Source organism: Arachis ipaensis, chromosome B06 (genome assembly GCF_000816755.2).
Source record: "Arachis ipaensis cultivar K30076 chromosome B06, Araip1.1, whole genome shotgun sequence".
NCBI classification, from domain to species: Eukaryota; Viridiplantae; Streptophyta; class Magnoliopsida; order Fabales; family Fabaceae; genus Arachis; species Arachis ipaensis.
The window spans coordinates 13,666,855-13,677,174 of NC_029790.2; the positions used below are offsets into that span (position 1 = coordinate 13,666,855).

The following is a 10,320-nucleotide window of genomic DNA, read 5'->3' on the forward strand; positions in this document are numbered from 1 at the left end:
GTTTGGGTGGTGGTGGCTGTGGAGCATTGGGTGGAGTGGCAAGAGGGTGCTTGGTAGGTTCTGGAGGAGTAGTGGGTTTGGCAGTTGATCCACATGTGATTGCCGTTAAGATCCAGAAGGAGTGGCACCAGGGTCATAGGGGTTCTCTTGTGAACGTAGGCCCATGGAAGCCCTGTGGCTGGGTCCTTGTGAACCGGTAGAACCAGCAGGTTGGGTTTGTAATTGGTTGTGGTGGGTGGATGGGAATGATGGGAGGTTGTGGATACAGATACGCAGAAGAGAATAGAGAAAGAGAGATAGGTGATGGTGAGTAGCAATTTGGAAGCCATTTTTGACATGCAAGAGAGCTTAATTACTAGTTAGCACTGCCTATATATATATAATTGAAACTTTTGGAGTTATGAGGAAAACGGTGATTCTCAATGATGAGTAGTGGTGACTGGTGAGTGTAAGGGGGCACTTGGCAGCGGAGAAGAAACGCCGGTTCTGATTTGCAAGGGAAGCCAATGAACCATGCAGCAAAACATCTCTTTCGCCTGCACTCGTTTTCGTCCTCCACTTCGTATCATATATATATGGACCACCTTTTCTCTTTATTTTGCACTGGCAAAGAATATTTTTGTTGGTGTTAAACTGGGCCGCCCAAGCCCAAAGAAAGACAAAACTACTACTCTACTCTGTCATCCTTTTTTATGTTGGAGTTAATGTAGAATGTTTGGGCCGTTGGAAGATTAGAGCATGGAGCCCATTAGAAAGACTTGTTGCACTTTCTACAAAAAGAAATTTGTTTGGTGACCTAGCTTGTAGCTGTGGCATGGCATTCTGTGTTTCTTCTCCTCCATATCGCTTTCAGTTATATACCCCAACCAAATGTCATACGCAACAATAATAAATACAAAAATCTAACCGTGATCTAAGGAGCATTGCTTGCATGAAATTAACTTAATATTGAGTAAATGACAAAACTATAATGAGGGGCTTGAATTTGATCCTCTGATGGATGGACTGTATGAGTTGGAGTTATATGCAAGTGGCAATATTCCCTGACAAACACAGATCTCTTAATGAGTAATTCACCTGCTTGCCCTTTCCCCCTTTTCTATTTTCATTTGTCTTCATCAGATTATATACATCACATATAGTAAACCCCAACTGTAACATAACATGTACTCTTAATTCTTCAATGCCAATCCCCTTCTACCTCAACTCACCATCTCGCTCCTTTTTCCTTTTCTTTTTTGGACCCTTCTTCAACTCTAGTTTTGCATTGGATTTTAAGTTACAAAACTACTTCAATATATTATTTAGGATTTTATTATTAGGTTAGTGTTACATTAATTTAATGGACGAATAATATAAAAGTTATTATTGCAAGGTGTAGCTGAAGATGTCTAGGAATGACTACACATGAGCTCCTAAACGACGGATTCCAATATTTAAGTTAGTAAAAGTGTAAGCAATGCAAATGTAGATTAGGTGAAAAATACGTGAAAGAATGTGGTATTTATAGAGTTGAAGAATGACTCAATCTCTTGGCTAAGAGTGGACGATTATATATAGAGTGAACAGTTATTCTCCTTAATGTCAATACCAAAAGTAAGGGGGAGCTCTTAACTTGCTCCTCACGTCGAGTTAGGCTCGGATCGTGGAACACGAGCCGTGGTTCAGTGCCCCTTAGTGACTCATCCTGATATTCATGTCTATCTTCTTGGGTTAGCTCGATCCTAAGATGGTGTTGTTGGACTCACTTTACAGATTCAATTGTGAACAACTATTTTTGTGTACGTTTTTTTTTATATATATCTTTTGCTTTTGGTATTTAAAGTGATAGAAAAGAAATGAAAGAAGATAAAAATATATATAACACAAGAGAACGTATATATAAAATCTAATACAAACATCATTTTTTGTAATTAATTAATTTTTTACCCTTGCTTGCTACTTATATACCTTTGAAACACAATATCCACATTGCTTATATTGCTTATATGTCACCTCTCCTCATTTCTGTCAAAGTAAAAAATATTGAAATCTATGTTATGTAAATCTGTTACAAATGTAAAATTCACATGAAAAATATTCTAATAATTATTTTCATGAAGGGAATAGCCACCTTTTAACAATAAAAGTATGTGGACTATATTATTATTTAGGTTTTCTAAGTTTGGCAACATACACACGTTTACGCATTGAAGTCTCCATTCTTTTATGACTAATAAGGAGTAACATTATTATTTATTTGGTGAAGGGTGAGGAAAATGCCACCATACCATATGGTAGCTAGAATAGTTGCCTCCCTCATGATTTCTATTTCATAGTACTGTTGCTGTTGCTGCCACAATTATTATTATCCTTTTGTTTGTTTCCTTCATACAAGAATGAGATCATTTGAACTGAGCAAAGCAAATAATCTATGATAAGTAAAAAATTAGAGGGAAAACCATGGTTGAGCGATTCGAATCTAAGGTGAAAAAGCTTCAAAGATTTTGTAACGCATTGAAAGAGACATATATATATATAATACCTAAAAATTACACAACGGTAGGACTTGATGAAGTACACCAAAACCAATTAATTAGTTAATTAAATTAAATACTTCTAAATGAAAGAAAATGATATTTGCACAATTAGACATGCATTTAATTAAATATTTGATAAACTAACTATGAACAAGTGTGAATAATGAGATGCTAATCGATAATTGCCACTAGTAAAGAGTCATATTAATTCTTTTTGTTAATAACCCTAAACCCTATCTATATATAAACTCTCTATTATTGATGGAATTGAATTTAATGACAACATAAGCTAAGTTCAACAAATTAAATTTAACTTCAAAATAAATGAGATATAGTAAATGGACACACAAAATAAAGTGTAGAACCGACACAGAGATAATGAAGAGTGAACTGATAACATATCTCTTGAATGGAATAGACTAGAAAAGTCAAAAGTGTCAAAATATTGACTATAAAGAAAGAAAAGAATATAAGTAAAGCATGACACTTCATCAATTTTATATAATAATATTTAAAAGATAAAAAAATTAACTAAAATAATACAAACTTATTATATTTAACAATAATTAATAAATTTAAATTTTTTTGTGTTCTTAATATTACTAATTCTACTGATATTCTTGGATGGCCTCTTTTACCTTCACATCCAAAAACAGAAATCCCATTAAATATCTTCCATTCTTGGTTTGGGCTCCTCTCTCACTCTCTCAGTTATGGAAGTAATTAACAGCACCACAACCGCTGTGCCTGCAACCAACCAAACTTACAAACACTCACATTCACATTCACATTCCAATAATGATTTCCCCTCCAAAACCATTCTCATTAGCATCACTCTCCTCACCTCTCTTACCCTATTCTTTGCCATTTTTCTTGTTGCATTCATGCTCCGTCGTCTCAAATCCAAACACAATGATGACATTTCAACGACACTGCCCTTCGCTTCAAGTAGTCCAGGTATGTATGTAATGATTTCTTCAAACACTAGTTTAGTACCAAGTAAGTAGTTAATCTTGCAACTATTTATTATTGCAGAAGTGAAGGGAGGATGTGTTGATCATCATCATCCAACACCAACAACACCAAATAAATTTCGAGGTGTTCAAGTGTTGACATACAGAGAGATAGAAGTGGCCACAGGTGGAATGAGTGAAGGAAATGTAATTGGCAATGGAGATTCTGGTTTGGTGTACAAAGGAATCCTAAGTGATGGAACTTTGGCAGCAATTAAACTCATGCAAAGGGAAGGGAAGCAAGAAGAGCGTGCCTTCAGAATTGAGGTCATTCACTTCACTACCTATGCTTCATTTAATTCACCCTCTTCTTTTAGGTACCCAAACCTTTAATGTCACTACTGTTTTCTTTGCTTTTCATATACACTGCTTGCTTTCTCCTTTTAGAAAAGGAGGAATGTTAGTAACAGTAACTTTTGTGTTTTCTAATCATTAATTGATCATTAATAGTATTATTAATAGTGTTTTTAATGATGTGAGATTACATCTAATGGTAGAAAATTACTCATTTTTTTTTAATGGTTAAGTGCTGGCCACAAAACACAAAAATTGCTGGTCTCCTAGACTTTCTCTTAGAAAAGCACAGGATACCAATATATTATTTCTGCCAACTTATTGTTAACAATAATTAATTATTATATTTTAAAGAAAATGCTATTTGTACATTAAAATCAGCCACTAATGTATTTATGTATAAATACATGTGTGGTTTAATTTATTTTCAATGTGTATTTATATTTCAGTATGTATTTTATATTAGTGGCTGATTTTGATGGCTAATTTTAGTGTACACGTGGCATAACCCATATTTTAAATACATGTATAAGAAGACACATTCAAAAAATACATATATAAAAATACTTTTATTAAACACAACCATAAAAAAAATATTTTTATTAGACACATTTACACTTTTATTAAATACAATTATAAATAAGAATTGGCAAAATTGATAGAAATTAATGGTAACGGAATTGTCTTCTTATTAACACCACACGTTACTCTTTGGAGTAATAACTAGATCATACATTAGTTACCAAATTTTAATGACTAACAATTTCTTATGTACGTTTGGGATATTAATTACTCTGCTATTTATTTATGGTTTATCAATCATACAAGCTATATATTAAAATTAAAATTAATTGTTAAAATTTATTATTTTATATTTTAATATATATTTTATATTAATATCTAATTTTAGTAGTTAATTTTAATTTATAGAGATAATGTTTGTTTATATTTAGGTGAAGTGAATGATCGTAATTCCTTCACATAACTTACGAAACACAGAAGCGGTGAAACCGTGACACAGTCTGACTACTTTCTGTGACTCTTGATATCTCTATCAAGAATGGGACCACGTAATGAAAATTTGCGGTGCATGGCATACTGCATACTTCGTACCCCTTTATTAATTTCTTTATTAATTATTATGTTATAGCAGTACTCATAAATTGATGAGGCTTCTGGCTTCATTCAAACCTAGCACATGGGTGTGGCAATGGCAACCCCTAAACCACATTTTAATCCTCCTTTTTAATATCTACTTGGAATTAATTAAATTAAATTAAATGCAGGTGGATATCCTAAGCCGTTTGCACTGTCCTTATTTGGTGGAGTTGCTAGGCTATTGTGCGGACCAGCACCACAGGGTGTTGGTGTTTGAATACATGCCTAATGGAACACTCTATCACCATCTCCACTCTCTTAATTACAATAATCAATCTCAGCCGTTGGATTGGTGGACCAGGATGAGAATAGCCCTTGATTGTGCCATGGCTTTGGAGTTCTTGCATGAACATGCTCTCTCCCCTGTCATACACCGTGACTTCAAGACTGCTAATGTTCTCTTGGATCAAAATTTTCGTGCCAAGGTCTCGCATTTTGGATTGGCCAAGACTGGCTCTGACAAGATCAACGGTCAGATTTCCACCCGCGTGTTAGGGACCACCGGATATCTCGCACCCGAGTGAGTACACCCAATATTTCTCTTTTTAAAATATGATTCTTATATAAAATAGAATTTAATTTTGATGCATTGTAAAATCATTTTTGATTATGCTATATGTATATTAAAATTAGCTATTAAAGTCAGCAAACAGTAAAAAATATATGTTGGAAGGACTATGTTATGTATACACCAAAATTAGTCATCAGTATAAAATATATGTTATATAAATACACATTGAAAATAAATTAAACCACACATATATTTATACACAAATACATTGGTAGCTGATTTTAGTGACTGATTTTAGTATACAAATAATATTTTTGATGTTGGAATATAAATACACATTGAAAATAAATTAAACCACACATATATTTATACACAAATACATTGATCACTGATTTTAGTATATAAATAATATTTTTAAACTATTTTACATGTACATTTAATCATATAATGCCACGTTAACACGCATGAATGTCGTCTAAAAGAATAATTATGATTGCATCACTATGTAAAACATTTTACACTGTTAATACTTGAAAGTTAAACTCTATAAAATATTCAACTACTTTGCTTTAAATTAAAATTTTGTCTTAACTAACATTGTTGAATAATTTCAACTATCTTATTGTAGGTATGCATCAACGGGAAAGCTTACTACAAAATCTGATGTATATAGCTATGGTGTGGTTCTTCTGGAAGTGCTAACCGGGCGCGTACCGGTTGATATTGAGCGACCTCCGGGAGAACATGTACTTGTCTCTTGGGTAAGTATTCATTTTAATTTCCATCAAACATTAACAAATAACGACTTAATTGCATTGTTAATTATCAGGCTCTTCCAAGGTTAACAAACAGAGAAAAGGTGGTGGAAATGGTTGACCCTGCTCTTCGAGGACAGTACTCAAAGAAGGATCTAATTCAGGTAGGTACATATATACGGTCAAACTTCATTTCAATTATGATCTGCTAATTAATTAGTTAATTAGAATAATGTATGGTTTATACAGATAGCAGCAATAGCAGCAATGTGCATACAAACAGAAGCAGATTACAGGCCACTAATGACGGATATTGTTCAATCACTGATACCACTTGTTAGGAATCCCTCCTCCTCTTCTGTTACTTCATCATCTAGTTCCCTAAGATTTCTTAAAAGTCCAACCTATTAATTATTATATCTGAATTAATTTTGTTCTTAATTAGACTACTTACATCAGATATATATTTGATAAACATGTAAGGTTGCCATTAACCATGATAAGTTGTTACAATTAATATTCTTAAAAGGGCCTTAATATTGAGGGTAGCTACAATTAGTTGGTAGGTGGCTGATGCATTAATTCATTGAAAGGAATTAAGAAGTGCAATTAGGAAAAACAACACATGTCCAATGTTACATCAACTTATATATTATATGGATTATGTGTAAAATATTTATTGAACATTTAATATTATATTTTATAATTTTAAAATCTTGTTGAGTGTCCCATAAATATTGAAGAATTATAGGGTAGCTATCTAGAAGCAGTAAACTAAAAAGACCGGAATTATTTTAGTTGCCGGCGAGAGACTTGCAATATTGAATCTCTATCCTTCAAGTAATCAATGGTATCCTATCCATGACCATGACTAGTCACGCAAATGCCAAATTCTCCGTTGACACATGAAATTCAAAACTAATACAATAACCACGAATTAAACGATCCATTTAATAACTATATATTATTAGTACTTAAATAAATATATTATATTTTATATGCACAATTGGATTGGGTCTAGGAATTAGGAAACCCTGTTATTTTAGACCAGTGCTTATATATATGTCAGTTGTTATTAACTTATTATAAGTTAGATCGCAGAAACTGACAAAACCACGAGAAGGGTACATTTGAAGTTTGAACCTAGAAGTTCTCAAGGATGATTGGAATAATGAGATGATTAAAATATTTGCGAAGTTAAGAAGAATAAGCTTGCCCATCGCCATCACTGTTAATTAAATAATTAGGAGTATTTGAGTTGCTAACGTTAATTTAAATTAATTTCCCTTTGTATATAATTAAGCCCTGTGTCAACAAAAGTTGCTTGGAATTTAAGAGTTTTCTGTGTGCGTATGAGGTGATGCATAATGCGGTCATTTGAAGAATTGGCACCAAAATTATGACTAACTGGATTCAGATCAAGTATCCCAACAACACTCCAAATTAAATGACAAATAGTGGACTAATTAATGCAATTAATCGATGGTTTGGCAAAATTATATTAAAACATATTATGTATATACAAAAAGCTAGCTATTAAATCAATCACTATATATTGTATGTGTTATTTAATTCATTTTTAATGTATATTTTGTATTATTATATGTATCTTATACATATAATATAATTAATGTATATATATATAATTTGAATATACAAATGACATTGTTTTTTACTATTGTATATCTTTGGTTCATGATGAATGTTGTTGCTTTCGTTTTTTTTGTTTTGCCGTAAATCAATAAATTTAGTCATTATAACTATTTTGCTACAACATACATTTATTTTTAGTATATCCAGAAACACAAAGTGACTATTATTGTGAACATTAGAAGGAGCAACGACATCAAACCACAAAGCCCCTATCGATCTCCTTGAATTTATATTTATGATCAATAATGTAAGTACTAATAATATGTGCATGAAGGCTAATACTAGACTCAGACGTTCAACTAATATGTTCGCTGTTTAAAATTCAGTTTTATTTCACGGAACAATAATTATTAGTTTACCTTTAATTTCCCAATTCGTAGTGAGTATGTTATTATATTGTTTGGTCATAATATATAAAAACAACTTTAAATAGTGGAAACCACAATATGGCTGAGCTTCAGCTTCACGCACTAGCGGCCAACGGGCCAAGTCAAAGAAATCAACCTTGCAAAAGTAGGTTAGTTAGCTTCCATGCACGTTTTCTCTCTTGCTGGCAGCCACCATATCGGTTTAATGGACAAATGATTGAAGACTAATGTTATATAAACATTATTGAAGAAGGAAAAATTCAAATTTATTGTTTCTTCCTGCTTTTTTTACCATCTGAATTGCAAAAATTTATAATTCGATGCGTGCAACTCATATATATTGTTGTTCTTTTATGGATATGCTTTTGTGCTAATAGAATTCTAAACTCAAGAAATAATTAAGGTGAAGTTGGCCTAGCTAGACATGTTGCACTTCTTACCTTATTATACACTTTTTACAAAAGAAGTGAAAAAACAAAATCGTGCCCTAAAAGAGGATAGAAAAAATTAATAAATACAATGAGCTGCAAAGGCCGTGCTAGCTGACTAGTAACCAGGTCATACCGGAGGTCGAGCAGAGTCAACGGCCGACGGCGGCAAAATAGGGGCTGTAGACGAAGACGCCGCCCCTGCCCCGCCGGTGCTATCAACCACCTTCGGCGACCTAACCGAAGATCCTCTGACCAAGAACGGTGGCGCCATCGTCAAAACCCACCGGTCGGATTTGAAACTCCGGTCCAACCGCCTCAAAGTCCTTCCCCTACTACTTCCCTGTCTCGAACTACCGTCCCTAGGCAAAACCAACAAGCTGTTAGACCGTTGCAACTCCCGGTTTATTATCTCTCTTCTAACGGCCACAGGCAATCTCAAAGTGAACCGGTCCGTGTTCTCTCCCGGTTGGACCAGAGAATGCCCGGTCGAGTGCGACCGAGGGAACTGCCTCCTTCGGTTGGACCCTCGCGTCGTCCTGTTCCGATTCAGCGTCAAGCTTTTCGGAATCGCAATCACTTCCGGCTCCGACGACGCCACGACTCCTCCCTCAGCGTCTGGCACGTTGACACGCACCTCCGGCACTGCGGTGTCAACGACGGCGTCGTTTTGCGCCTCGACATCGGTGGTTGGCACGAGTGGAACCGCATGGACTGACTCGCCGGGTTGCGGGACGAGGTTGGCGCGGCAGACGGGGCAGGTTGTGTGGGAGGCTAGCCACTCGTCGATGCACTCCGGATGGAACACATGGTCACACTTGGGAATCAAACGCAGCGTTTCGGTGTCTTCGAATTCACAGAGGCACACCGCACATTCAAGAACCTCTTTTCCAATCTTGTGGATCTTGACCTCCGAATACTCCAGAATCGGGAAAGTCTCGATCACTGCAGGATCGAGACCACGTGCCCCTCTTCTGGACCTTCCGCCTCCCGTGGTTGGAAGGACGGTGCCGGAGGGTGAATCGGCGCAGTGGCGGATGTAGATGGAGAAGAATCCCATGAGGAAGAGTGCTGCAACGAGAATGACGACGATTATCGCGAGCGAAGGGCTGAACTGCGTGTTGTAGTTGTTGTTATTGTTAGAAACGTCATTTTGGTTCTGCGCAAAGGTTGACGGAACGGAGAGAAGGAAGAAGAAAATGAAAAGAAAGGAGCTGGTTTGGTCGTTTTTGTCCTTCGTCATTGTGAAGGGTGAATGCAGTGTTTGGGAATAGAAAGAGAGAGTGCGAAGAATGAGTGGGGTTTTAAAAGGGTGAATGGTCAAAGAAGGTGTGCAGCTTGGATGAAGCTTCCGAAGAAAACGGAGAATATGTAATGTTAACTGTTTAATCGTGTTTTTCAATTCAATTTTCAGCTTCTGCTCCATTGCTGTCAAAAGTCAAACGCTTTATCTATCCAATTCTTTTCCTACGCTGCTAGCGCTAACATCATCATCCTCTTCAAATACCTAACTTTCTTTTCTAGCCCGGGAGAATTTATCTTCAATATCAACTCTCTTTCTCTATTTATAAAATAAAATTTAATTTTCATACATTTTCAGTATAAAATAATTACATAATCT

The 10,320-nt window shown here is 35.1% G+C and overlaps 3 protein-coding genes across 7 annotated transcripts in view; 1 reads left to right on the forward strand and 2 right to left on the reverse strand.

Moving 5' to 3' along the window:
* Positions 1-468, reverse strand: part of LOC107645877 (basic 7S globulin 2-like) — a 2,819-nt gene extending 2,351 nt beyond the window's left edge. The window contains exon 1 of one of the 2 annotated variants that reach the window (XM_021104052.1): positions 1-468. In XM_021104052.1, the coding sequence (XP_020959711.1) occupies positions 1-338 (338 nt within the window). In that variant the 5' untranslated portion in view covers positions 339-468. The other variant, XM_016350010.2, reaches the window with a different exon arrangement.
* LOC107648009 (probable serine/threonine-protein kinase PBL7) lies at positions 3,110-6,855 on the forward strand. Of its 4 annotated transcripts, none has more exons than XM_021104054.1 (6): positions 3,110-3,476; positions 3,555-3,799; positions 5,113-5,504; positions 6,124-6,241; positions 6,325-6,414; positions 6,500-6,855. In XM_021104054.1, exons 1-6 carry the CDS (start codon positions 3,233-3,235, stop codon positions 6,659-6,661), a joined length of 1,251 nt encoding a protein of 416 aa, XP_020959713.1. In that variant the 5' UTR covers positions 3,110-3,232; the 3' UTR covers positions 6,662-6,855. The 4 variants fall into 4 exon arrangements, with proteins under 4 accessions (XP_020959713.1, XP_020959712.1, XP_016207528.1 ...); XM_021104053.1 differs by having other exon boundaries at positions 3,111-3,476; positions 6,325-6,418; positions 6,504-6,855; XM_016352042.2 differs by having other exon boundaries at positions 3,112-3,476; positions 6,124-6,256.
* Positions 8,516-10,140, reverse strand: LOC107645876 (E3 ubiquitin-protein ligase ATL31). The gene has a single exon (XM_016350008.2). It carries the CDS (start codon positions 10,123-10,125, stop codon positions 8,830-8,832), a length of 1,296 nt encoding a protein of 431 aa, XP_016205494.1. The 5' UTR covers positions 10,126-10,140; the 3' UTR covers positions 8,516-8,829.